Source organism: Furipterus horrens, unplaced genomic scaffold, assembly GCF_987537825.1.
Source record: "Furipterus horrens unplaced genomic scaffold, mFurHor1.1.pri manual_scaffold_8, whole genome shotgun sequence".
NCBI classification, from domain to species: Eukaryota; Metazoa; Chordata; class Mammalia; order Chiroptera; family Furipteridae; genus Furipterus; species Furipterus horrens.
Genome location: NW_028327178.1, coordinates 4,442,291 through 4,467,641, shown reverse-complemented (window position 1 = coordinate 4,467,641; position 25,351 = coordinate 4,442,291). Strand labels below are relative to the sequence as shown.

Here is a 25,351-nt window from a genome sequence, read left to right as displayed (position 1 = left end):
GACACGTTGGTTGCTTCCAAGGTTCCATAATGATGAAAAAAGCTGCTATAAACATCCATGTGTGGGCTTCTGTGTGAAAATGAGTTTTCGTTTTATCCGGGCAAATACGAAAGAGCGTGACCGCTGCATCACAGGCTAAGAGTAGGTTTCGTCCTGTAGGAAGCCGCCCAGCTGTCTCCCGGAGTGACCGCACCAGATGAACCCCCCCACCAGGAGAGAAGGGGAGCTCCTGCTGCCCCGCGGCCTCGCCAGCACTGGGGGCTGCCTAAGTCCTGGGCTTGGCCGGCCTGCGGTTCCCTCGGTGTGCGGCTCTCACACGGCTTGCTCCGTACAGTAACAGGACGATACCTTCCGCACTTCACGTGTGGTTTTTCTGGCATAGTAATAGATCACGTCTGAAAAGAGTTCAGTGCCTGGTCACCTTTCCCAAGCCCCTCTCAGCCTCTGAGTGGCCCAGACACCCCTGGGCACCCCTGGGCATCGTGCTCCTGCCCGGGCCCGCCGTCACGGCCTCAGCTGCGAACTGTCCTCCTTCGCCGTCCTCAAGTTCAACGGCTCTGCAGGCAGTGCGAGCAGCCAGCACCGTGGCTCCTCAATGGCTTCCAAAGCCCAGACCACCACGGCCAGGGAAGGGTTTCCCAGGGACCTGAGAGAGAACTCTCAGAATAAGCAATTGCTAAGAGAGTAAATCTTAAAGGGTCTTATCATAAGAAAACTAAAAGTGTATAGCTATGTATGGTGGTGGCTGTTGATGTTGTAACCATTTCAGAATATATACAAATATGAAATGATGTGCCTGAAACTAACCTAATGTGATATGTCCGTTACACCTCAGAGAGAAGGAAAGAAAGAAAGAAAGAAAGAAAGAGAGAAGAAAGAGAGAAAGAAAGAAAGAAAGAAAGAAAGAAAGGAGAGGAGGGAGGGAAGGAAGGAAGGAAGGAAGGAAGGAAGGAAGGAAGGAAGGAAGAAAAAAAAAAAGCAAACGAAACAATAGATGCCCAAGTTCCCAATCACAGGAAATGGTGCGTCTGATGCTCGCTGGGTGTACAATGTGGGCAGAGCTCGGGGCAAAAGGAGGACGGACCCAAAAGGCTGGATTTCCCCGGGGAGACCTGGCCACCCTCATAGCTCTTCCTGCAACAGACAGAAAGCGGAAAAGGCAGCCTCGGAGGACACCGGGCTGAGCTGTGGAGCAGCTGCCAGCAGAACTGGAACCGGCGGCGCGCCCAGTGAGCTGCGGGGCCCGTCTCCCGACCACCTGTAAATGCCTGGGTGGGATCCCAGGGAAAGGCGTGAGGGCAGCATTTCTCTAAGAAACTGGAATGCTCTCCGATGATGTTTGGGGAGTATCATGGGTTGAAGTGTGTCCCCCCAAACTCATATATTGAAGTGCCAACCCCCAGCACCTCAGAAGGTGACCTTATGTGGAAATAGGGTCACTGCAGATGTCACGGATTAAGACAAGGTCACGGTCACGGTGGGTAGCTCAGTTCGTTAGAGCGTTGTCCTGATACACCAAGGTTGCAGGTTCAGTCCCCAGTCAGGGTACAACCAATGAATGCACAAATGAGTGGAACAACAAACTGATGTTTTTTTATTCTCTCTCTCAAAATCAATTTTTAAGAAAAGGCAAGGTCACACTGGAGTAGGGTGGGCCCTAATCCAGCATCCATGACTGGTCTCCTTACAGAAAGGGGAAATTGGGACACACATGCACACAGGGACAACGTCATGTGACCACAAAGGCAGAGATCAAGGTCAAGTACCCACAAGCCAAGGAATGCCAGCAACGGCCAGGAGCCACCAGGAGCTGGGGAGAGGACTGCCACAGAACGTCCTCACAGCCTCAGCAGGACCCCCTGCCGACACCAGACCATGGACTGCCAGCCTCCATACCCGTGAGACAGTCCCGTTCCATCGGGGAAGCCCCAGGCCGGGTACCTCGGTAAGGCAACCCGAGCAAACGAACACAGGTGAGGACGTCATCGGGTGCGACCTGGATTGTGTCAGCACCGGCCAGAAGCAGCAGGGCCACCAGTCAGGGAGATCGGCCATCTTCTCCCCGCCCCTCCCCCATTAGGGCCACTCTCTGTCCTTCACTTAAAGTGCAGCCACAAGGGAAAGCGGCCAAACACGATAAAAACAAGCTGAAGGATTGCCTGACTGAACAGCACAGATAAGTGGGAAGAACAGAGCCGCTGGAAGAGATAAAAACGCAACCTGACAAAGCGTCAGGAGGCCGGCCGAGGCAGCCCTTTGTTTAAATGGAAGAAGTAACTAGAAGCAGGCAGGCATGTCCTGAGGGCAGATGAGAGGTCCGGCCCAGAAAACACGCACCAGGAGGTTTGCAGCTTGTCGCAAAGGCAAGGTCCCACGTGAACACCAAAGAGCAAAAGACTCATGACCCGGGAGCGGGGCGACCTGTGGTCCAAAGCCGTTGCCGTGGTCACAGGTGGGCCCGCTGCTGCAGGGAGCCCCAACGCTGGAGGGTATCTGTCTCAAGGGCTGGCCAGGGACGCTCACGCTGTACCTTTTGCTCAGAGGTTTTGATTATTTAAAAACTAAGCTTCAATCCCTCCGCTCTGGTACGGGGAAGGAGAACAGTGCTTTCTGTTTAGGTCAGTACCACGAGCTTGGCTGAAGGCCATGAAGAAGTATTTCCTGCGGAGCAACTCTACCCCTTCCCTGACCAGGAAAGCCAGTGACTCGTGGGAGATAAGAACTTTAAATCGTCTAGTTCGGAGGGTCTGTGAACCAGAAGATGACCAAACAGCCATGGCGCTGGCTTGAGTTCCACAGAAGTGTTAGCAGCTGGCCTCTCAGACTTGGGCAGGTCTGGTAGCCTTTCTGCGTGGCGGGGTTTTACAGAAAAGGAATCAAGCGGCTAACGCGGACGCTGATCGTCCCCGAAGAGAAAACTGACGGGGTTGGTGAATATCACTGGAGATGATGGTAAGCATTTTGTCCGACAGACATCTAACACTGTCAACGTATTTCAAAAGAAAAACAATCTGCCTCGAATTTGTCCTTACTGTGTGCCAGCATTCAATGCACGACACGTGCTGACTCACTGAGTCCTCACGGCACCGCAGAGAGAAGCCCCCCGGCTGGTGGTGGCTGAGAAGGCAGCCCCCCCCCCCCCCCCACCAGGCAGGAGGCCCGAGGAGCTGCACCCCAGCCAGGGCTGCTGCCCTTGTTTCTGGGAAAGGGCCCCGCGGGACACTCAGAGTTTTCCCTTCCGCCCGGCAACAGGCTGCGTTTCACAGAGGATGAACAGGCTCCCAGAAAGCCCCTGGTTCCAGCTATCTTACTTTATGATGCCTTAAATCCTATAATTTGAAATCAATCTCTTCACTTGTCCTTGTTAAAATGCACACAACAACCTCAGCTCCTGGCAGGCGCCAGCGCATTAGTGTGAAATCGTCCATTAGATTGCTTTCCAAGGGGAAGGAAAGGGAGCCCATCCCACAGGCTGGTGGCCCAGAACAGACTGGCCGCAGCACGGGAGACAGAGAGGAGCCAGGAGCCCGCCTTGTCTGCGGTCGCAGGTCACAGGCCACAGGCCACTGTGCTCCCCGGGACCACAGGGGGGAGGAGAAGGGGCGCCTGCAGCGTGCGGTGGGGCGGAGAACTGGAACGAGAGGACGGACGGCCAACGGGAGGCAGCAAACCTTTACCTCTGATGTCATTCAATCATTCATTCATTCATTCATTCAACAGAGAGGCCTGAGCATTGATGTAGAGACAAGGAAGGCACAGTTCTGAGCTGATGGAGAGACACACGACCAGACCACTGCACAGAGCCTCAGAATCCCCCCGCAGGGTCCCCAGGTCCAACGAAACCCCAGGAGAGAAAGGTGGCAGCTCGGCTCCCACCCGACAGGAAGCCACACTGTTGGCTAGCTTCAGGCTCCCCAGGGCGTGACGAAGGCTCTCTGACCAAATGCAAAGCTATGCGTTTGCCCCAAGAAAACCCGCTGAAGACACCAAACGCAAGACGCTCCGCTGACCGAGCTGTGCGCGTTCAGAGCGACCACAGCGCGCTCGGCGTCCGGCCCCTCCCCACCCCGCCTGCCGTGCCCCGTTTATTGACTTCAGCATCCACTTCATCACGTTTCTTACATAAATCCGGCGGTTCTGCGGACAGCGAATAAGCAGGCTGTCTGATGAATGGCATACAGAAATGACTAAGAAGCCATTGCTCTACTGCTAAAAATAGGAATAAAACAAAAGAACCTACGCACATCCCACAATACATCAAACCATTTTAAATAAATGTACTCTTCTCCCCAATGAGCCTAAATCTGCCCCTTCTAAGCAGCCCACTCTTGAGGTCCTTATTACCACGTGCCCCCCCGCCCCCAGCTGGAGTCACGGTTTGGGGACTATTCTCCCTGTTCATGCCCACGTCCCCTCCACTCACCCGTCAGAGCCAGGGAAACCTTTGCAGGACACGAACCTGGCCCTGCAAGTCCCTAGTTTAAAAGGCTCGAAGGCATCCCTGGGGCCTTTATGATAAAACGCAGGCTTCCAGGCACATATTACAAGGCCGAGCAGGACTGGCCCCGGCTGAGCCAGACTTCAGCTCGAGTCCACCGCTCACCTCGTCCCCGCGCTCACGGTCAGGTCCCCCAGTCCGTGGCACACGCATGGCCTTGCTGCTGAGCCCTGAACTGGGTGAGCCCGCCCTTGGCACCATCCCGCCTCAAAAGTCCCCAGTCAGCCACCTCTGGCCCGTGATCACGCGTGGACCCTTCTGTGAAGTTTTCCCCAATCGCCTCCCTTCCTCAGATGAGACCACCCCTTCTTCTAACCTGTGTTGACGTCCTCACTCATTGAGCTGCTCCTAAGCTCTGCCCCTCGTCTAGCCACTAACTTTTAATGAAACAACGATTGAACACACTTTTCTACCCAATTTTACCTTGTTAGCTTGAGTTCATTTTCATCACCCAGAACACCAGAGAGGCCCTGACTTACGTGTATAAACACGCCTTTAATTCCTCAGACAACCTGGTAGGATGAAGCCGCTGCAAAGGATCAGAGATGGGGGCTCCCATCTAATAATTAATCTGCCGATCACTACGCTTTGAAGTAACGGGGGGAAAGTCCGGCGAAGGAAACCAGGCGCAGGTGGGAACCACTCGGAAGGAAGCAAAGAGCTTTGTGATTGGCCAGAGCCTCTGGATTCGAACCTGGAAAGTGACCCGGAGCTTCCCCAAGCCCAAGGCCCAAGGCACAGCCGGGGAGTCAGCGCCGTGCCAGACCCTGCGAGCCGGGCACACGCAGGGCGGCCCCGCACGGCACTGCGGGGAGTGAGCCTCCGTGGAGTGCACCCACCCTCAGGAGTCTGTTGTATGAAGATCTGCAGATCTGTGAGGTGGTATTTCTGGGCCATAGACGTGAGCCAGACCGATCGCCTCCCTGAGTGGCTTACGAGACAGGCACTTGCTGCGATCACTAATTCAGCGTAAAGACGTGTCATAAGGGCCTAACGTATGCAGGGGGCTGGAGATGTTAGCTATACAGTTAGATACGCCCCTGTGCTCATGGGGCTTATAAACTAGTAAGGAAGCCACACAGCTAAACAGACTGTTCTATGTCCCACGCGCTGGTGTGGGCCAGGAGAGAGGCAGCCGTTGCATTCCAGGCAGAGAAGCCAAGTCTTGACTGGACATGGAGACAAGCCAGAGGCCGGCGACCGCCCAGAGCACTGAAGGACAGACACCCCGATGCGAGCGGGAACCACTGGAAACACAGGAGGGGATTTGGAAGGCTTGGGTGTCGGCCAATGCGCTTAGCTTTGTAGCTTGAACGTTTGGGGCCGGGCGAGGCTTCGGGGAGGCTGAGCAGGTAGCTGTCCTCTGGGCCGACGAAGGAGCCATCCGAGCCTAGAAATGGAACGAGGAAGGAGCGTTTGGGAATTCACGTCGCTGTTGGAGGCTCTGGTCACCGGAACGAGAGGAAGGAGGCAAATGCAGAGAAATGTCAAACACGGAGAGAGGGGAAAACTCCCCGCAGTAAATGTTTGCGAGGCGGAGGCTTCAGCCGCTGCGGCGCACATGTGTGTACTAGACGTGTTCTCAGCTCATCTGCTGCTCCGTTTCTCAAGCAGAACCCAAAGCCGCTGCGGTCTCCCTGTTTCCATTACGCTCAAGGTGAGGAGAACATCGGAGAAGCCCGAGCAACTCAGACAGCTCGGAAAGGTTGGTAGGGAGTATTTTTCTGACACAGACGAGAGAAATTGACCTTTATGTGGCTAGAAACAATACGTAAAATATTGCAAACAAAGCCTTGGAGCAGGGGATTTTGTGTCACAAGACAAAAGATTTCATTTTCCCCAAAATATGTAAAGGACCGGCGGGGAGGCAGCTAAAACCTTTCCAACAGTGTCTGGCAGCAGAAGAAAGCTAACGCCTCCACGCTTTGAAAGAACCGAAGACAAGAAGATTATCTAAGTTTTAAGAATAAATAAACACGGAAGAGACCAAGCGTGTTATCTCCATGTGAAATAAATGACAGCCTGCAAAGCATATTTTCATCATTTTTTGCAGAACAGCCCGGGGCAAGATTCTCCAGCCTAACAAAGAAATTGTTTATCAGGACTGGATGCGTGGTGCACTGAATAGGACCCAACGCTGAACAGGGATTTAAAAAATTAATTTCTTTCGCAGAAGAGTCAGTTAGTCCCCTTCAGGGATCGTGAATGACCCCTGGACCGTCAGCTATTATTTTGTTTCCACCCTTCGCACAGAAGCTCAAACCCCAAGCAGGACCCGGGAAAAACTGGAGGCGCGCTGACCAGCATTGCGCACCCCAGGAAGCATTTACAAATGAACGCGTTTCTCTTCCTGCGTCGGTCCGATGCGAGGTAGCCTGCGCATCTTCTTTTTTCTTCACTTCTGTGAAGCTTCCCTTCGTGGGTTTGAAACACGGGAATTTTCCACAGAAAAAAAAAACGCCCTGTGGCCCTCAACAGTCCCTCAGACACAAGATAAAAGGATGGCCTGTGGCTTTTGTGACGCTGAGCTGCCTGCCATCTCCCCAGTGCATCCCTTCCTTCATTTCTGTATGATTCCAAAGTCAGGACTCTTTTCCTTCTTTATTCTCATGGAAGATCTGTCCTGCGTGTTTCTCTCACAGGGCACGACTCATCATTCTCGAGGAAAACAACTTTGGGGCATTCTTCCTTAGGTGGTTATTTTGACCACTTCTATACATACTAAGTACTAACAATGTGACGTGAGGTGTCACGTTGCTTCTCCTTACGTCCTGGGCACAAGTATAATTGTCCTTTCAAAGGTCTGGTAGCAACAGTCACGGCTAGTGCAGACGGAGACAGTATGTGAACCCAGAAGTGCGATTCAGTTTATTATTCGAAAGAACCCGATTACGTGCTGGCAGAGACCTGCATCCTACGGCGCATCGTGGCTCCCACGGGGCAACTAAAACCAGCGACTGCGGGGCCTGGGACTGGAAGTGTCCTCTCGCCTGTGCCGTGTGAGCCAGCTGTGCGCACCTGTCCGGGGCCCGTGGACACCCCAGCAGCCACTGCTGTCTTAAATGGCGTTTGCTTTGCCCACTGAGCGGCGCGGGCCTTCCTCTGCCCCTCCCCTCGGCCAGGGCAGGCCCCCCGCTTGTAAACCTCACCGAGGGCCTCTTTGGCGCGAGCCCACAGTTCCACCTCCTCCAGCTCCCTGCGGCCTCACGGAAGCACCCGCTCAGCCCCGCGGCCTCATCCCCACGTCCATGTGTGGCCCGTCATCTCCGTCCTCGCGGGCCACACAAGGCCATCCTGTGTCCCCGCTCATGTTTGCGCCACGCCTGTGTTCTGTGCCATCTGCTGAAACCCGCACACTTGTGTCCACCCTGCAAAGCTCCCTGAATGTGTCTTCAGTGACGCTTTCTCCAACTTTGCTGCAAAGGGACAGGCCACACGTTGTCCTTTTCCGCTCCGGACCTCTGTTTGACGTGGACACGTCTGTTAGTACCGTTCAATGGTGGGCATCCCAGAGGCACCAAGCTTTTTACTTTCCTAACACAGTTTCATCAAACGGCCGGCAACCCGTCCCTCCAGGCAGAGCCGTGTGTTCATGTTACAGAGGACGCGTGCCCAGCGGGAAGCTACACAGGGCTCCCCCTCACCGCACCCTGTGAATACGATCTCTCTGCTCACCGGTCAGTCTGAGTCACCGTAAATCAAAGTGAAGGTCGCCGACATTATACAGACTACACTTTCCAAATTTTACCCAGTGCTGTTTGGCATAATTTGTCTCCACAATATTCTCATTACCACAGTTTGGTTTGGGTGGTGTGTGTGTGAGTGTGTGTGTGTGTGTGTGTGTGTGTGTGTGTGATTAAAAACAAGATCCCATTTCTGCCTTTGGATAATCACAAGTAAGGGATTACTAAGAATTGTCACTCTTCTTATTATCCCTTATTACCACATACCTCAAACATAAGAAATTCCCCATGACAAACGACTAGTTATCAGTTACTGAATGGAGCACTAACATAAAAACGAACCTGGAAAAATAAGCACTGCACAGGTTCTCACAACAGAATAGAAGGTATGAGAAATAGATTCCAAAAGTGTAAACTTATTCTAGTAAGAATAAATGTGATTGTTCAAATGTTAACAGTGGCCAACGGGGAATGAGGAACAATGTCATTGTCAAGAGGAAAAGCCCTGAGTGTGTGCCGAGTGTCTGCAAATGTTTCACGCTAAAGAATTCCCGGTGAGGGGCCCGAGCCCTGCTGGAGAAATGCTGGGTTTTAATAGCACCTCAGACTCATGTCTCCGCTGACGCCACCGAGTCAGGAAACCTGAGAACCAGGCTGTGGGAGGACACACAGGGCTGAAAACAAGCCCCGGGGCCCTTCACACACCCGATTCTGGCCCCGAGCAGTGAGGAGAGGTGGGAACAGGCGAGCATTAGAGGCCTTGGCAGCAAATGCAGCCCAGAGCCGGACGGGGGCAGGCCCAGGGCCGCAGGGGGGCTGATGAGCAACCCATGACGGTCTGTCAGGTCTCCCAGCAGCACCAGCTAAAGGTCCTCCTTTGTCTGGCCTCACCTATCAGCTTGGGCCTTTCTAAAATGTGCTGTTCCCCAGTGAAGTCCCTGTCCCCTCGACAGAAACCGGCAACTTCATCTCCACAGATCCCGGAGGCCTAAAGACATTCAGCAGATGAATGGGGAACTTGTGAAAATGGGACAAGCTTCATAGAAGTGACGCATATGATTCAGGGTGGGAAGAGGTTAGTCAATAAAAATCAGTGGCGTATTGTGCCCTCGGACTGCCAGAAAGTGTTTCCAGAAGACAGATGCAGCACCGTTTACAAAGGGCAGATACACGGGCCTAGCTAACCGACGGCTCTTACAGAAACCTCACGTTTGCACAAGACGGACACTTGGGTTGTTCTGTCGGCCGCCGAGCCCATACTATGAAACGAAGAGAAAACGTTATGCAAAACAGAGCAAACTAGAAGATTACACCGGCGGGCTCCTTCAATGTATCTGCACTACATCTTTCTTTAAAAATTTTAATGAATTTACTGGGGCAACATCGGTTAATAAGACAACATAGGCTTCAGGTGTACAACTCTATAGCATATCATCTGCATGTTGTTCTGTGTGTCCGCCACCCCACGCAGGTCTCCTTCCGGCACCATTTACCCCCCTCGACCTTCCTGTACCCCCCACCGCCTTCCCTCTGGCCATCACCACGCTGTTGTCTGGGTCTATGAGTTGTTTTTCATTTTTATTTTTGGCTCAATTCCTTTCGCCTTCTTCCTCCAGCCTCCCAGCACCCTTGCCATGAAGCCAGAGGTGCCAATGATTAGGCCGAAAGGGTATCTGAAAAACACCTTGCGAAACGAGACTAAAACAAATGCCAGACAGTTTTTAAATACGTCCAAGGGAGAACGTGAGGGGGAGGACCCCACTGCGTTTAAAAACAGCACACACAGAAGTCCTTCAGAGAGTGAGTGGGAAGGACAAGGACGCGGGAGGAACTTGGTTCCAGTTCTGGGGCGCGAGCTGCCCGGGAGCCTCTGAGCTGTGGCACTGGAACGGACTGGTGACACGTGGCTGTGAAGGCACACGGAGCACTTGACCTGGAACTGGGCAGAAAACGGCCTCCCCCGGAGCGGGGACCTGCACTCATGGCTCTGCAGGGGCCGAGGCCAGCTGGCTGGGCAGGCAGAGGGGCGGCTGGCGTTTCCGAGCGGCTGCCTGCTGTGCTTCGGAGCAAGTCCCGTCCCGACGGGCACGTCCCCGAGGGGAGCTGCGGGCAGGTCAGGGCATGCGTGCCGCGAGCCTCGGTCTGGGCTGGGACAAGCATGGGGTGTGTAACCAGACAGGAACGAGGACAGGGACCTCAGCGTGACCTCCGCAGAGGAAGGCGGTGCTAACTCACCTGCTGAGACCAGCCAAGGACATCAATCATGGGGCAGAAGGGAACCAAGAGACACAACGTATTTACGTTTCCAACATTTCCCCCCCACTTTCTATTCACAGGTGCCTGCTGCCACATCCCCCTCCCCAGGCGGACCCCTCCCCATTCTCCCCAGTGTGGAGACACCGACATCATTCTTGTTTCCTCGTACCCACTCATCCAGTGATTGCTGGGTCCCGTCGGCCCTGCCTGCTGAATGCCTTGCCCACCTGTGCCCGGCTCTCTCCCCTGCTGCCCAGTCCTGGTCCGGCTGCCATGTCCTTCCACCTGCACCCCTAACACAGCCTCCTGCGCAGACCCCTGCCCTCCCCGGTCCTACTCGCCAACGGAATGCTCTGCGCGATGCCACCCAGGGCCTCTCTCCTGGGCCAGGCCCTCCAAGGAGCCCCCTGGCATGCAGAACTGCTTAGCGCTGGGCCTCTGCTTGCTTCTCCGCTTGTCTCTGTCCCTCTCTGTCCCCTCGTGACCTCATAGTTTACATTTCAGGCTAATGGGCTCGTTTTCCAGCCTCCAACACCTCACAGTCCTTCTTTATTCCCTGGACCTTGGCGCGTGCGGTTTGCAGAGCAGAGAACAAGCCCCCCCTGCTCCTTCCTCCTATGTCTCCTGGAGCTGTCAGACACCCCTTCTCCCCCAGGGTGAACACCGAGGAAAGAACGCTCTAGGGACCCCCTTCTGGCATTCGTCCCCATCAGAGCCTTTTCACACCCCGATACACGTCTGCTCGCTCCTGTCCCGGTGCAGAACAGAGACGAGGGCAGGAGCTGTGGCACCCGCTCAGCGGAACAGCCCTGGCTCCCGGCGGAGCGCCTGGCAGGCAGCAGCATGTGTCTGTGGACGTGCCGTGGCTCTTGCACACTGAACGAGAACATCTAATGCGTTCCTCACGGCACGTGGACAGGGGGCAGCTGTGCACGGAGCACCCGCTCTGTGCCAGGGACGCACCATCTCGTTAGCGCTCAGGCCTGCCCGTAAGGTGCCTGCTATCGTTCCCATTCTATAGAGATGAGTCGACTGAGGCTCAAAAGAAGGAAGGGACTTTCCTAATGTCACAGGATTAGCTAGGAGATGTCCACCTTCGTTCTCACGGTCACGAAGACCAAAAGTAAAACAATGGAGAGCCGGACTTTCTCTACACAGAGCATCGTTAACAGTGTCATCTCCTGTAAGTTAGTCCTGTAACTAAACTCAACATCAGAGATGCATGTAAAACATTTTTAATTGTGGCAAAATAACCATCATGCAAATTTACTGTTTCAGCCGTTTTAAGTGCCCAGTTCAGTAGTGTTACCTACAGTCACATTACAGTGAAACTGATCTCCAAAACGCCTTTTGTCTTGCAAAACTGAAACCCTATACCTGTTAACCCACTTCCCATTCCCCCATCCCCCACGCTCGGGCAACCACCATCTGCTTTCTGTTTCTATGAATTTGACACTCCAGTTACCTGCTGGAGGAGACTCTGCAGGGCCTGCCCCGTCGCGACTGTCTTATTTAACTTAGGACAGCGTCCTCAGGGTTCCTCCACGTTGTAGCTCGAGTCAGAACAGTCTTCCTTTTTGAGACTCAATTATAATCCATCGTGCGTATGTACATTTTGTGTATTCATTCATCCTTTGATAAAAACCTAGGTTGCTTCTACCTCTGGGCCATTATAAATAACTATTCTATGAACATGAATGCACTAAACCGAATGTATTTGCACATGATTTGCTAATAAATTACGATAGCAACACCTTGTAAATGACACTGAACTATCTGGGGTGGGGAAACAAGGATGAGTGGCTAAGATACCTCAGTAAACTCTACGCAGAAAACAGCAGATGCCTCTTCATCAACGCCCCATGGAAAGACCGTGTTTAAGGGGAAAAAATTCTTCTCCTTATCTTTAGGTATAAATAATTAAACTGTATCTACACCAAAAATAGGTCAGACTAATAGGTTTGACCTAGTATGGGCTACAAATGTTACTTTATACTTCCTTCCACGTAATCGCGTTCGGAATGCACACCTTGCCTGCGTACTGATGAGGGTCAATGCTGACGATTCCCCGTGCAAGCGTTTCTTTGGTCCCCTCCCCCCATCCTTTTGCTGTTCTATTGAGCAAACTCCTAATGAAACCCCCCAAAGGCAAGCGCTCTGCCCATCACCTGGGGGACACGGCGGGGGGGGTGATGCTGTTTCTGCTCCTGCCCTTTCTCTCCCTCAAATACTCTCTCACTCCACACACTACTCGCCCTTCCAGAGAGAGCCGAGGGACCTTGCCCGACGCCTGAAATGAGAAGATTGGGGTCGTGGTGCCAAACAGCAGGTGCAATCCTGGCCCATGTGTGACCTCTGCCATCAGAAAACTCTGCCAGCCACCAAACGAAGTCCAAAAGTTAGAACTTCCATGCACAGGCCTTCCCCAAACTTGGGACCAACAGTATTTTCTGTGCGTCCCAAATATAAAGAGCGTTTCCCTGACCTGTGATGCTTTTCTAGTCACACTCAGATGTCCCACCTGGTGCCCTTCCATGTTTCCCTCAGACCAGAGGAATCTCTGTCACCTCTCAACTCCCCACACTCTGTCCCCTGCTATGTGACAAGTTACACTCTGCATTATGGGGACTTGGTCTCCGTGTTTACGTCATGGGCAGTATATACTTCCTCTGCTAGAGGAGAAACTTCTCGAAAACACAGACCTTCCTACTCACTGCTGCTCCTCCTCACAGCCAAAGGTCAGTGTCTAACCAGTGGATTTAGAAAGGGCTTACACACATTTTAAAATTACTATTATCGACATTCATCCAACAGAAAGCAGACTTTAATACCTCACAGCGTCATTTGAGAAACAATGTTTAGTCATTTGCTCTTTGGTGCGCTTCTGCTATTTTCACTGAAGACATATTAGTCAGGCTGGGTTACGTATAAAGCCTCTCAACAAAACCCAGAGCCAGTGATTGGGAACGTGTCCGTCTTATTAATTGTCCACTCTTTTAGGAACCACGTCTAGGGTTTGAGAAAAATGGAAGGAAGAAGGAACACGGTATTTAGCTATTTCAAACAAAGGGTCTCTATTTGTACCTGTTTAATGAGCAACTGTGTTCCCTAAAAGATAACAAAGAGATATTTCAAGAAACACGATCCCGTAAGCTATTACAACAGGCAGCCCTGACTCATCGGCCTCTCTCACTGTTACGGAGCTGCATCTCAGAGACCGGCATCGGGTCACCTGGCAGTCGCTCAGACGACAAATGACACCTAGGTCCCCCCTTATCTGTGGGGGTCCAAGACCGCAGCGGATGCCTGAAACCGCAGAGACCATTGAAACCTGTATGTACCGTGTTTCTCCGATACACACACACCTAGGATGACGTGTAAGTTATCAGTCAGGAGCAATAAGATACAAAATACAAACAGTAACCAATAATAAAGCAGAACGACTATAAGAATACGCAGTGATCACAGTCACGTGACGGTGGTCCCTCTCCTGCTTTCCCATGGGGCCGTATCGGCCCCTCCTGGGACGCTGTGAGGCGGCGCAGGGCAGGCGCGACCTGACGGAGCGAGGAGGAGGAGGACCTGGGCATTGGGGCCGAGCGCTCGGCTGCCGTAAGCTTCACTCGACCACGGAGTCGGTCTGGCAGCTGAGACGGCCACGAAGTGACCCCTGAGCGCTGGGTAGCATAGGCACCTTGTGGAAATGGGGACAAAAGGATGATGCACATCCCAGAAGGAACAGAGCCACTCACACAGTGTGCAATTTAACATGTATGAACTGTGTGTTTCTGGAAATTTCCATGTAATATTTTCAGACAGCAGTTAACGGCAGGTAACTAAAACCAGGGGAAGGGAAGGCTCAGATGCCTTGAAACTTTCTGAAGCCCTGGGTTCTTTGTACGTCGGGAAGGAAACCGTCCCTTACGCTTAAAGAACACACACCCGCCCTTCACGCAGCGTTGGGAGCAGACAGAATTCACGCAGCCTGCTGAGAGACGGGCCAGGTGGGCACCTACGAGCCGGTCTGCTAAAACGACACTGTGCATCCCGCGGACACTCCGCTGGTTCCACAGGGCCCTTCAATGCTCACAGAACTCGCATGCAGATGTCACTGTCATTGGCCACAGTCCTCGCCCCACGGTCAGCAGCCGGTGTGGCCCATGGAGGCTGCTGACAGGGCTCGGCAACGTGACCTCCAGCCTTAGGAAGCTGGGCCCTTCTCTCTGGGCAGATTGTGAAGAAGGCTTTTTAAAAAATGTCGGCTGATGAAACAGGTGAAGGCAGGGGCCATTTTCTCACACTGAGATTCATTGGGTTGTGAAGAGCATCTCCCGGGAAGTGGCAGCGCCCCATCAGCTGAGTTATTTAATTAAAACAACCGCTGCGACAGCAGAAGAGATGTCACCTGCGGGAATACCGTTGCATTGATTCCTACAGTGTTGACTTGATAGTCTTAACATTCTTAATGCTTTCAAAATCTTAAATGCCTTCAGAAACTTTTTCAAATGAAAGGAAGAGCCCCCCTGCCCGCCACCTCCACTCCGTATAAAACCAAACAGAAGCAAAAGCCACGCACGGAAGCGCAGCTCAGCACCTTTCATGAGGCCAGCTAAGCGGGTCCAGGACGCGCTGACTCACAGAGAAAGCAGGCTGAGGGGCCCCCCTCCCGCGGGGTGCAGGGCTTTGCTTTTCCCCCCTTTCCCCAGTTACTTATTTTCTTTTTCATTCATTTCGTTTTAAACATCCAGTATCCGGCATTTGTGTCTTATAAAATGCACCAAAAGAATCGTCCTCTCGGTTAATACTGTGATCTGTCAACGGACAAGTCCCTGCCAGGTCTCAGGAGGTCACGGGTACCTGCCCCCCAAAGGCCCAGAGGAGTTTCCAGGAGGAAGGCGGAGAGCAGCGTTGCAAGTCTGCAGCTCTGACCCTGGACGAGAGGGACTTTTAAGTAAGAATATGGACCCAGACGTCCCAGGGAGGCGCCTCGGCTGTGGCTGAGCTCTTCCAGTCTTCGGGGGGCTGGGCCCCAGAAAGCCACACTCCCCGCGCTACCCTCGCACCCACACACCACCACACCCGCCCTGAGGAGGAAGCGTGGCCCAGATTCTGTCACCATGGGCAGTCACCTAACGCGCTGGGGAGCAGCAGTGTGGTGAGGAGACTCAAGAGGCGAGACCTCTCTGGTCTCTGAAAGTGAGAGAAGGAACAGCCAGGACGCTCTTGTCTCAGCTGCCCTGAGAGCATCTGCCAGCGCCTGGGGAGCGGCCCCAAGGGCAGCCGGGGCTCCTTCTCCAGCCGTTCGCCAAACGGGCCCCCACCCCAGGGGCGTCAAACCCCTACGAAAAGGAGGGGAGGGGAGGGTCTGGGTGCGTAGACAGGAGGGCTGCCTGCGAAGACCAGAGCCAATGGGGTCCCCTGCTCTGGACGGCCTGGGCGCGCCTTGGGACGAGGCTAAAGTAAAAGGTCTCTTTTGGGTGTCCCTGCGGTGATGAGGGCGGAGGACAGGGCCTCGGGCGTAGAGGCGGCTGGGGCCTGCCCTGGCAGAGGTCTGCGCACTGAGCTAAATAAACAGAAGCAGCCACTCTCAGAACACCCAGCCACGTCCTCGCCGGGGACCCCAGCATATCACACGCGGAGGCTTTGTCCTGCTGTGGACGGGGAGAGGGCCCCGCCCTCAGTTTCTTCCTCACCCTTGAGGCCACCTCTCAGGCCACCTCTAGTGACAGTGAAGGTGTCAGAGCCCAGGGCGGGAGCCACATCCTACTCAAGTTCTGTGCCCCAGCCAGACGGGCCCATTCTCTGTCCCCTGCGGGAGATGGAGCCCCCACTGTGCCCTCCTCGGAGGCCCCCGTAACCCCTAAAATGCCCCTTTCTCTCCTTTTCCTCTCCTCCCTCACCCCGGCCCCTCCACCCTCAAACCCCCTCCCCGCCTTCAAGGCCCGGCAGGACCTGGGCCGCGCCTGGCACCTGCGGCAGCACGGGGTGTCGGCCTGCTGCCGCGACTGGGCAGCGCGGGGACCTTGGAGCCGTGCTGACCCTGAGCCTCAGTCACTCCGTCTGTGTCACGGGCACACAGGGCTGCCCCACGGGGCTTCACATGGGTTGCATGAGATGACACGTGTGTCCTTAGCACCCAGAGGCACCCCGCAAGAGCGAGTGCCGGGGCAGGCCGCCCCGCTGGAGCAAACGCGCATAACCGAACCGCGTCTGCTCTGACGACTCAGGCCCGAGACACGCGGGCGACGGCCATGCTCTCCACGATGCCACTTCCACCACAAACGGCCACGGAAGGGCGGCCTGGAATTGCGACCTCCCTGGTCACCCGGCATGTCTGCCCAGCAGCCGTAAATAAGTACCGCCTGTCTTACCCTTGAATTCTCTAAATCACTTACAGACCGAGGAATGCCGGTTCTAAAGTGCACACCCACCCTAACGTCCTTTTGCATTAATGGTACCATTTAACCCGAACAGGGCATCCAACCTGCTCTTCCCCTCTGGGCTGAAGGCTTGCAGGGGAGGCGGCAGAAAGGGCACAGGGTGGTCATGCCTCCTCCTCTGGGGGCCCTGGGGCTCCTCTGTCCCCTTAAATTATCACCTTCCACCCTTGCATCACAACTTCATCTGACGGGACACAGACAGATCTGAGAACGTGGGCAGGTCGCTGGACCTCACTTCACGTCAGCGCCTCGCCTGTCAAGTCGAGATTATGGCCACGTCCGAGCGCGCAGTGAGGGTTAAATGGGAAAACCTGTGTGAGACACTGAGCAGGTCCCACCTGCACAATAAGCCACCAGTCAAGGGGAAGACCCGCCCACCTACTGAGAGAGCATGAGGCTCGGTTCCTCACTCCTTCCGAGTCCCTCAAACCCTCGTCCACACGTTAGGGTTCCTGAATCCCAGGTCCAAGCTTCTATTGCTAAAGAGTTTGTCCACGCCCCCTTTACATTATACGCACACGTAGTATTTCTAGATCCTGTTATTAATAAAGCACACAAAGGAAAAAGTTAAATACATCTAAGGCTAATTTTGAAATACAGCTACTATATATATATTTTTAAATTCAATGTCATTCTTAATTTTTTAAAATGAAGCCTTTCAAGTCTCAAAGGTGAGGGGAACACCCTCACTAGCCCCATCGGAAAATGGTTACTATAGTCAAGCTAATTAACGTATCATCTCAGTTACCATTTGTGGACATGTGATAAGAGCACCAGCATCTACTCTTTTAGCAAATATCCCACATCTGATCCACTGCTGTTAACTACAGTCATTGCTGCGCTTTAGATCCCACGACTGATTTAGCCTATGTAGCAGCCACTTCTAATACGGATCCCTTCAAAAGAAAACCCTAACTCGGCTATCACATGCTCTCTGAATGCCCGCCTGGAATATGATTGGAGAGAGAGCAGATCAGAAACACACAGTTCCTAGTGGTTTCCTGCCTTACACTGTTGCTGATACCTGAAAAACTCATCACCAGCCATTCTGTATCAAAAGCCTAGCAAATAATAATGATAATAATAATAATATCTACCATTCCCTGATTACCAAGGCTAAGTTCTCGAGCTATCTTGTCCCCAAACCATTCAACAGAGAGACGGTATTATTAACTCAATGGACTCGTAAGGACCTTGAGATTCAGAGAGGCTGAGCAGGTACCGTCAGGTTAGATGGAGAGCAAATGCCGTAAGACTCACGTTTTTCCAACCTGCCATCCCCAATCCGTGCGGCCACTACCGGCAGGACTAATACACCGAGCACCAAACCACAACGACCAGTAGACACAAAGAAAACACTGCAAGAGAGCAGCAGGCTCTTTCTGAAATGACAGCTCCCCGTTTCTGAAGGGTTGTCCCTAGTGAAAGATGGACGAAGGAACAAATGTCGCGAGGGAGTGGGTCCTGCCCAGGATTGAGGGATCGGTGCAGACTTGGCGCTGCAGAAAGGCCCACGGGCACGCAGGGGCTGGTGCCAGGAGCACCAAGAGTGCGGCGAAGGGCAATGGCCCACGTGGCCAGGATGACGCACTCTGAGGAAGGCATTTGGTTCCTGAACCCAAAGCTGCCAGCATCGGTTTAACATTAAGACAATAGAAGACCATGACACTCAAATTTGTGAGAGGCGTCTTCTACTCAACGGTGACAGTGCACTAAGAAAGACAAAATTAACTCACAGTTTTCATCCTTGGAAACAACAGTCATAGACTCTAGACATGGAATTGGAAAACAGGGCAAAATATGGTAAAGCATCTCATAGCTTCTACTTGGGCGTCATAGAATCCAATGTCGCAGGTCGGTAAAAAGGGAAATAAACTTGACACTTACCTGATGGAACCACCTGTATCACCTTTTCCCAAGACCCGTGTGGGAAAATATCAAGGAGACAGGAATAGAAGCCAGCGTCAGCCTCCGAGGCGTTGTGAATGGAGAGCGTCCTGTAATCGAGCGCCAAGGGCGACTTTATCAAGTCAACCCGGCCAGCGTAGGGCTTCCCGATGACCTCGCCATGGACAGGGTGGAAAATGGCTATGGACTCTTTCTTCGCCGTGTCCATCCTGAACCACTGGATCTGGGTTAAGTTGCCCGGCAACGGGTACACACATTCCAGGGTCACAGTCTCAGTGAGTCTGATCGCTGTGTCCCAAAACCTGTCTTGTCCTAGAGCTGAAACATACGTCACGTTAGTTCAAGTTGACTTTCGGATCAAAACACCAAATAGATATCTGAAGCTTACTCTGAGCTTTCTAAGATGTAGCAATGTCACGGGAGAGGCTGTTTCTACCTTAGTCTGAAACGGTTGCCAGTGCTGGTGACAGGCACTCGTAACGTTTAGTTTTTCTGAACAAGGGGGAAATTAGCCAAGTCAACAAAACAGCACTGTAATTCCTGAACATGCCACACCGTAAGACCAAAAGAAGGAGTAAACTTTTTAAGTGAAGACCCTGTCTTTACCTTTGTATACATGCAGAAGAGCCAAGAAGAAAGTCAGACCGTCCATCTCTGGAAAGCACCCGGGAGGCCGGTCTACAAGAAAGACGATTTTGATCACGCCGCTTGCACAGCCCCAGCGCGATGCTGTTTCCTTCCTCTCAGATGCTATCAGCAGAGCCTCCTTTCTCTGAAGTACGAACACAGGAAAAGGGCTCAGCTTCAAAGTCCGGGCGGCGCTCACCGAAGGACGGGCAGACGTGAGCTGCTTCTCTCTCGGGGAAATCGTCAGCCTATTTTCAAGCTTTCAATTTCTACAAAGATCCGTTCATTGAACAAACACGTGCTGAGTGCATTCTCTGCGCCAAGCTCTAGGCAGTGAGGATAGAGCAATAAGTTCATATTTTTAAAATTCTTGCCATCATGGAAGGTAGATTCTCGTGGGAGAAGGCAGAAAAGAAAGCAAGGGGGTAAAAAGGATAGTACGTTGTAGGCGGCAACTGCACGGAGGAGAACACAGGACGTGACGGTGGGGAAGGGCTCTCGCGGGGCCGGCCTCAGGCACTCGCTGTGGTGAGGAAGGAACCCCAAAGACTCTCCGGAAAGAAAAATGCCATGGCTCAGGGCATAGCCCAGCCTACCATGTGGTTGGTTTTTATTTTGAAATAATTACAGTCACCAGAATTTGCCAAGAGGGTACAGAGAGGACCCGTGTACCCTCCAACCAGGACCCCCCAGCGGTTACATGTGCTGGGATTATAGTACAGAATCAACACATGACTGATTTCTTAGGTTCACCATGGCTCCTTCCACCTCTTGTAAAAGAACAGCATAGTTTCTTAAAATCTTGTCCGGGACATAGTGCCGTGGGAGCATAAAAATACAGCATTTTCTCTGTAACAACAGGGATTGTACAGATGCATCTGGCCCCTGATGGGAGCATCAAAATAAAAGGCGGGTGACAATTGGGCACCAGGGGGACAGGGGCCACTGCAGACAATTCTGCCCGATGCCGGCTCTGAACCTCCCCTGTGACCCGCTCCAAAGTTAGTCAGCTGGTGTTCACTAGTTACCGTCAGGGTCTAAGGGGGGAACTTCTTCAAGACACATGAAGTCAAGTCGGAATCAACAATGTCGTCATGACCACGACAAAATGGTCACGTGTGCATGTAATGATGTATGGTGCTGGCTTTTCTTTACATAACATTCAATTTTCCAAGAGTTTGCACATCAGTGCTTCAATTTGTGCTTGGGACAGCTCTGAGGGAGTCACACGTCACATCTGTCACTGCTGTTTTGTGAGCAACCCAATGGCACAATTTGCCGAAAATTTTATTGTGTGGTACCAGACACCCTGCCTAGGCCCCGAGAACACCAGCCTGAGACACACCGGTTCTGCCCTCAGATCACGCACAGTGTGTTGGGTCAGGCCGATGAAAGCAGCAATTTATTATAATAACATGTGATCATTTCTACACCAGTCATTTGATCGAGTGCTATAGCATCCCAGCAAGGGAGTAATTCATTCTAAAAGACTTGGGCAAGTTTCCTAGGAAAGGTGCCCCGATGCTGGGCCTTCCGACCTGAGAGCAGAGAAGTGGGAGGAAGAGACCGTGGTGGGACGACGGGGGACACTCTCAGGAAACGGGGTGACTGCAGCCTTGTGGACGGGAATTGACGAAAGGGAAGTTGGGTCTGGATTGAACGTGTCTTGAATGACACACATAGAGGACTTCACACTTGGTCCCCAGGAGCCACAGCATCCTGCTTACGTCTGTGACTCAGCACCAAGAACGATTCCTGGGACATTTGTCTATGGCACCAATAAGCCTGAAGGAACATTTTCAAAGCCATTGTAGCTAGAGCTGCTGAGGTGAGATGGGGACAGAAGTGACAGGAGATTGACTCCACAGAGAGACGGAGTGAGACGCTCTTTGCCCTTATAGACTTCCTGAAATGATTATAGAAGCAAACGGAAGCTATTGGAGGCTTTCAGGGACCAGAATAGCATCTGAATTAAATTCTTAGACAGACAACTGAACATCACCCATTTCCCGTTCCTCACTCCCAACAGAAACCTGACTTTGCGTGGGGATCCACTCCTCCCCCCACACCACAGCGACAGCAGGAGAAATCTAAGGGGACAATGATGACTATTTGGGGCCAGCAGCTCAGAGGCCAACCGTGGACTGAACTGACCCAATGCAAGTAAGGGACATCACGGACATCCCATGTCAATGACAGGTGTCTCTCCTTCTCTCTCGCTCCCGTCTTCCCTCCCTCTCTCTCCTCCTTTTCCTTCATCTTCATCTTCGTCTCCTCTCCCCCCACACATGCCTGTTGGAATCTAACAGATTCTTATTGCACGTGAAGAAGGAGAAATGTTCAGCCTGAGGACAGAGAGGATGGCAGGGAGAGACAGGAAGGAACTTGGGTCTCCGACGGCATCACTGAGCCACAGAATTCAAAACTCTAGAGTCTGAGCACAGTGTGTGTGGTTGTAAATTCCCGTGTTGTGTGAGCCTGTGAGAAAGCCAGTTTCTGTCTCCTGCATCCAGTCATTGGAACCGGCCCAATGGTTCCGGCCGCCGCAGGAGGACTGGACTGGGAAGAAGCAAAAAGAGCCACTCAACTTGGGACACTGTCGTCATGATCTGAGCGAGACGGGCCGGCGGCTCACTCCAGGGAGAGCCCCGCGAAGGTGAAGAGACGCGGACCGGCTGCCGGGCCTCAGTGTGGTCCCACGCAGATATGACAGTGACCGGTTTCCTGCCTCCATGGGACCCAGGCACGGCCCAATCAGGAGACAGAGCCACGGCCTCGGGTGCAATAGAGGTCACTTCGTAAGAAACACTCCCAGAAAGAGTAACGGGAGAGGAAAAAAGAAGAAGCCACAGGAGCTGGGAGACAACTCAGAGAGGAACCTTCGGGGGGGCAGTCCCCCGACTCCAGTGAGAGGGCCGGGGATGAGCTGGGCCGCTCCCTGTGGGGCTGCCTGTCTGACGCTGGGACCGAGGGGTGGGGAGCCCTTCCAGCGATGTTAGGGTCAGGGGACGGCTGCGTCAGAAAGCAGGAGAGGGCAGGGGAGAGAGCTGATGCCCAGGGAACTCCCGTGGGTGCCACTGAAGGGCGTCTCTGAGACACCTGCCGCTGGCCTCACGCTCGGTGGGGAAAGCTTCCCCCTAAGACCAGGCACAAGACAAGGACTCCCACTTTCGCCCCCACTAGTCACGGTGTCTTTGAAGTTCTAGCCAGAGCGATTAGGCGAGAAAAAGGACTGAAGGGCATCTAAACTGCAAGGGGAAAGCAATCTACACGCTGGATGTAATCCTTATCAAAGTGTCAGTGATCTCATGGCCTTTCTTTGTTTTTGTTTTTGCAGAAGTGGAAAAGCCGGTCCTGAGAATCAGATAGAGTGGCAAAGCGGCCTTGAAAAAGAAAAAAGGGACGTTGTTTGAGTCACAACTTTCTATTAACAGCTGGAAATGAATAATGCAGAAGGGCATAGTCAAAGCTGTCAATGATGCATGGTATAAATAATCATTAAGTGCTTATTAAACAAATGCCAGATATATAAACCTTGAGCGTATGTGTGAGCGTGTGACTGTGTGCATGTCCCCAGGAAGAGAAAAGGGGTACGGGCCGGGTACATGGGGCAGAGGGGCAGGAGGGGTGGGGGCAGGGCAGACCGGTGCAGGACACTGGCCAGAGACGCTGAAAGGAATTAGATGGAACGGCACCATCCACCCTCAGCAGTTCCTACTCTCGGCTCCTCACGGAACTTCCTCCTCGCAGGAGGAAGGAATCAGGTGTGGGGGGAATTACTGAAAACCAAAAAAGGTAGTAATTAATAATAACTTGTAATAACCACTTCGTTCCCAAGCATCGGAAGCCAGCTGAGCTAAGCGATGAAGGCAGGGCTTGTGCCCTTTTGTTCTGAAGTGACTAAAATCGAGGGGGTCAGAGGTTCCCAGGCAAGGCGCAGGGGGGCATGTGGCTGAAGATGAAGGTCAGCTGTCACAGCTCCGCTGAGGGCGAGCCCTGCGCTCGCCATCCCATGAAGGACAGACAGCAGGCTCCGCCTGTTTTGCTGGGTAGGCAGCCATTTTCTGCATGATTTATGGAGGTGCTTTGGCTTGAGGGTTTGTTTTGTTTGTTTTGTTTTGTAATAGAGCTGTTTGTGTAAAAGCACTTCATCCTCCAGGAAGTCATTAATCAAAACATTACTGGAGGTCTCTGCGGTGGAGCCAGCGAGCATGAATCCATCCACAAGTCCCCGCGGGGACCTGCGCTGGGCGGCCTCCGGGAGCGCTGCTCCGCTCTCCTAGAAGGTCCTAGAAGGTCCTCATTGACCCGTCTCCACGCCCCCCCCGCCCCCCCGCCAAGGGGCACTCTTCTGCTTTCTGGGATACGCCTGCCTTCACCACGTCCCTCTCTTCCTGAACACTGGCAGGACTCCAGTCTCTGCCCAGTGACGCGCGCCCCCTTTGCCCAGCGCTGCTGAGACGCGGGCTGTTCTGATGCCACCCCCCACTTCTTCAGGCGGCCACAGCCCGGCTGCAGAACAGAGCACCAGGGGGACCTTAGAGACCGGACGCCTGGGGCTGGGACGAGCGTGGGCGTGATGTCCCAGCCGTGGAGGGGCACCTGCTTCCGGCAAGGCTTCCACCAGAACGTCACCGACCAGGTTTCTGCTCCCGGCCAGTGTCTCCTTCAGGGCTCTTCCCAATGAGGGACGCGTGGTGTCCCTGAGACCATGGTGCCCTAGGACTTCCGCGAGTCAGAGACCCGCCCGCTCCGAGGGAGCAGCAGCAGTAACGTCACACTCGCATCTAAGCAGAGACTTCAGCTGGGGTTCGGCAAACTGTGGCTGGTGAGTCAAACCCACTCTGTGAACGCTTCGCGGGCCCTCAGCCAGGCTCTCGCTGCTGGCCTGTTTTCTGTAGCTGCTTTTGTGGTGTAATGAATAGTTGCAACAGAGGCCACGTGGCCGACAGAACTGAAAATACAGTGATCTCTCACTTACCGTATTACGTTCTAGACCCCCCGCGACAGGTGAAAATCCGCGAAGTAGGGACCTTACGTTCATTTTAGTATTTACTGTACAGTACCGCAAGATCCCACAACACAGCAAAAAATCCGCGATAAATAATTAAATATACTTTTTAAAACCCCGCGACACAGTGAGGCCGCGACCAGGGAACGAACCGCGACATAGAGAGGGACTGCTGTAATCACCTCTGACTCGCTACAGTAGAAGTTCACCGACCCTAGTGTAGGATAACGCTTCACTAGTGAACATGAATTACTTAAGTTCATCCTGGCTCAGTCTTTCTGGACGGTTACACCTGCTAGCTAGCCAGACGCTGGGAAAATTAGCTCCCCTTTCTTACTCTGAAGACCGGTGCTCCCGGGCCTCCTATAAATGCAATTCTTCTAAAAACAGACTAAGAAGTGCTTACAGGATGTCCTTTCACTCACCACACCCATCGTTCACCCTGCAGGCTTCCAGAGACCAGCCACGCGGCTGGGGACAGCTTCGTCCCAAAGCTCTTCTCCCACTGTGTCTCCGTAAGCCATGTTTCATTCCCAGCCCCACTCCTGGCGCGCTGGTGATCTGACATGTATGAGCGTGGCCCCTTTCTGCCTTTCTTCTAGAAGGTCACTAACCTGGAGACTGGAGAGTCTGCTCGCTCTCACCCCCTTTCCTGATGCGCGTCCTGGCAAAGGGCTTCCTGCCCGGGGTGGCCTCTTCCCCGCAGCCCCTCTCCGCCCCCGTCACTGGCCAGCTTCCTGCTTCCTCATTCCTAGGGGCTGTCATCCCCGGACGTCACTTGTCCCGAGCTCCACCTGAGCGCCTTCGGGCAAGAGCTGCAGGAAAGCACTGATACATCAGTGAGACCTGGGGTTTGAGGGCTTAAAACCGGCCGAGAAGTGGACCTGCTTCTGGAAGCATCTTCACCAGTTCAGCCACCCAGACGCGT

The 25,351-nt window shown here is 53.3% G+C and overlaps 1 protein-coding gene across 1 annotated transcript in view; it reads right to left on the bottom strand.

The window, feature by feature from the left end:
* The window catches only part of CD226 (CD226 molecule), a 45,005-nt gene extending 19,868 nt beyond the window's left edge, over positions 1-25,137 (bottom strand). The window contains exons 1-3 of the mRNA XM_090285069.1: positions 25,038-25,137; positions 19,392-19,463; positions 18,765-19,103 (exon numbers count right to left, since the gene is read on the bottom strand). Of these exons, the coding sequence (XP_090141195.1) occupies positions 18,765-19,103; positions 19,392-19,437 (385 nt within the window). The 5' untranslated portion in view covers positions 19,438-19,463; positions 25,038-25,137. The remainder of the gene's footprint in view (positions 1-18,764; positions 19,104-19,391; positions 19,464-25,037) is intronic.
* Positions 25,138-25,351: the final 214 nt, after the last annotated feature.